The 2,500-nt window shown below is 40.1% G+C and overlaps 1 protein-coding gene across 1 annotated transcript in view; it reads right to left on the bottom strand.

Annotated features, from left to right (window-relative positions):
• Positions 1-2,500, bottom strand: part of LOC137996199 (uncharacterized) — a 260,410-nt gene that overhangs the window by 76,742 nt on the left and 181,168 nt on the right. Inside the window, exons 108-109 of the mRNA XM_068841623.1 lie at positions 1,079-1,313; positions 1-141 (exon numbers count right to left, since the gene is read on the bottom strand). The exon at positions 1-141 is cut by the window's left edge and continues 278 nt beyond it. Of these exons, the coding sequence (XP_068697724.1) occupies positions 1-141; positions 1,079-1,313 (376 nt within the window). The remainder of the gene's footprint in view (positions 142-1,078; positions 1,314-2,500) is intronic.

The following is a 2,500-nucleotide window of genomic DNA, read 5'->3' as shown; positions in this document are numbered from 1 at the left end:
TAAAAGCATATTGAATGTAATACATGCCGTATTGGTCGATGATCAGCTTTATGGCATCTGTCATGTAAGGGTAAAGTTCGTTGGCCTTGGTGCTGGTAGCAGAGATGGCAAAAGCGATGTCGATTGGATAGGAAACCCGAACTGTAAGGAAATGAGACAAGAAACATTAATTGGGCACGGCTACGGTAGTTATAGTATTTAGGTTACATGGGGGTAAAATGCATAATGTAGCACTCAAACTTCCTGAAATCTAAAGTAGATGATATCAACAAACCTAAAGCTTTGGCAGGATGACTCTGAAAAAACTTTAAAAGCTGTGTCTAAGCTTAGAAAAATTGGCCTTTTTTCAGTCTTCCATTGATACCTTCCCATCCTAAGCTATAGACGACACAAATACATTTAGTGCACATTTATGGTTATTGATAAAGAACAAATAGCACAATTTTCTGTCGCCATTAATACAAAGACCTTGTTAATAATTTAAAAAAACGTCCTTACTTCATTCATTTACATTTATTTTAGCTAAAGTAGTATGACGCCGCCACAATCGGACATCATTTGGTAGAATATATATACTTCAATGGTAGAATATACTTCGCTTCTTTTAGTTCAAATGTGTTTGAACACCGACGATTTTAGTTTTCAAATGTCTACTGCAGGCTAGTGTTGTAAATTATCACTTAAAGCTTACGTGTATCAGTGGCAAATTCCCTGAATGTTTCTATTTAGTAAGATTCAATTAATTGCTTCTGTTTAATTTACAGTTACTGAAGAAAGTATCTATTGACGGCTTTCACGGTATGCTATCACTGACACGTCGGTGGACAAAAACAATAGATTTCTCGTAAGCTCCTTTCGTTCGTCCAGGAGCATTTGTGCATTACACCAGAATGCTTCACGTCTCCAGGTTACGTTTAGAGGAATGATTTCGGCATAAACCCTCTAGATTGTAATTCAAATCATCATTATCGTCATCACATGAAAAGCACCATCTTTCTTTTTATCTTTTGTAGTTAGACTTTGAAATCATACCTCGGGCAAAAACGCGAACTAGTTATACTTCAGACCTACGACATACCTTCCAAGCCGCAGATCTGATCAGACAGGTTTGACGTCACTGTCATGAGATCACTGAAGGAGGTCACGTGGTAAGCGTAGTCTTCCCTTGAAGCGATTTGTTTTATGCTGGGCTGATCCATGCCGCTCCCAACCGCCACCACAAACACTGTTGCGTCCAGAACCTTTACGGTCCCGGAAAAGGACTGAAAATCCGCGATGGCGCTTTCATCTCCTTCCGGGATTACTACCACGGCCTGCACAGGAAAGATTAAAATCTAATGACGACAACAGACATTTCACTGAATTTTATCAAATGGACTGTTAAACTGTGTTATGGGATTTGCGTAAATAGCGAAGGGGCCATTTCCGAGTTCTGCAGTCTCGGTCACAAATGTTGTAACACAGACGGCAATTTGCCCCCTCCCCCCTTCAATGTTGATGTTTATGGGTTGGAGTGCAAAAACCAACCGGTAAATGCAACATTGATTGGAGGGAGGAGGAGGGGTACGTTATTAACAGCTTTGATGCACTTCACTTGCTGTTCAAGAGAAGTGTTACAACTATTTATGACCGAGATTGTGGCCTGCCTCATCTTCAAATCGAGTCTAAGTGCGAAGTTTTTGTTATGAAAATTAGTTTTTATTCGTATGTAAAGTAGAACTAATTACCATCACAAAAACTTCGCACTTAGACTCGCTTTGAAGAGGAGGCAGACATGAACTCAGAAATGGCCTATTAAACGTGAAAATCGCAGAACTTGTGAACCAATAACCACCAACAGAATTTCTTTCGCTTTGCACGGACTGAGTTCTAAGAGATGTCCATTCACCCGTTCCGGTTCGCAGCGCTAAAATACAGAGCTTGCACTAAAACCTGGTTATTTTGAATTGCTCTACACTTATTCTGTGGCGTCCGCTTGCCCCTGGATGGGAGGGAGCGTAGTCCAGTGGTTAGGGGTTGGGTTTGGATGCGGTTGGCCCGGGTTCAAATCTTGTTCAAATCTCTGCTCCGCATTTGTTTCCGGTTGTACCAGATTCAACTCTACCACGCTTTGTAAATAGCCAACTGGTTGCCTCCCGCCAGTTGGGCTTCTTAATCATGTTTCTGTTAAGTTTGGATTGTTTCTTTCAGATTATTAAAAGTGGGGTGCCTGTGAAATACGTAGCTTGATAGCTAAGTGCACTTTCCACTATAAACAAAGAATTTACATTTTTTTTAACATTTACGTTTTTACCAGCCACTCAGCGCGATTAGCTTTTGCTCTCTTCCTCTCATATTTATTTCACTTTAATGATGCTACACTTTTGTATTAAGAGCACGATAAAAAGAGTTGTTGTTGTTCCATAATTTTATGTGAAGCAAGGAAGACAGACTGATTGAAAAAAATAGTCTGTTAGGCGTTTTTGTCGCACAAGGTAGTACGAAAAACTAGTTAACTGAG

The sequence above is a fragment of the Montipora foliosa genome, chromosome 3 (genome assembly GCF_036669935.1).
Source record: "Montipora foliosa isolate CH-2021 chromosome 3, ASM3666993v2, whole genome shotgun sequence".
Lineage (NCBI taxonomy): Eukaryota > Metazoa > Cnidaria > Anthozoa > Scleractinia > Acroporidae > Montipora > Montipora foliosa.
This window is presented reverse-complemented; position numbering and strand designations above follow the sequence as displayed.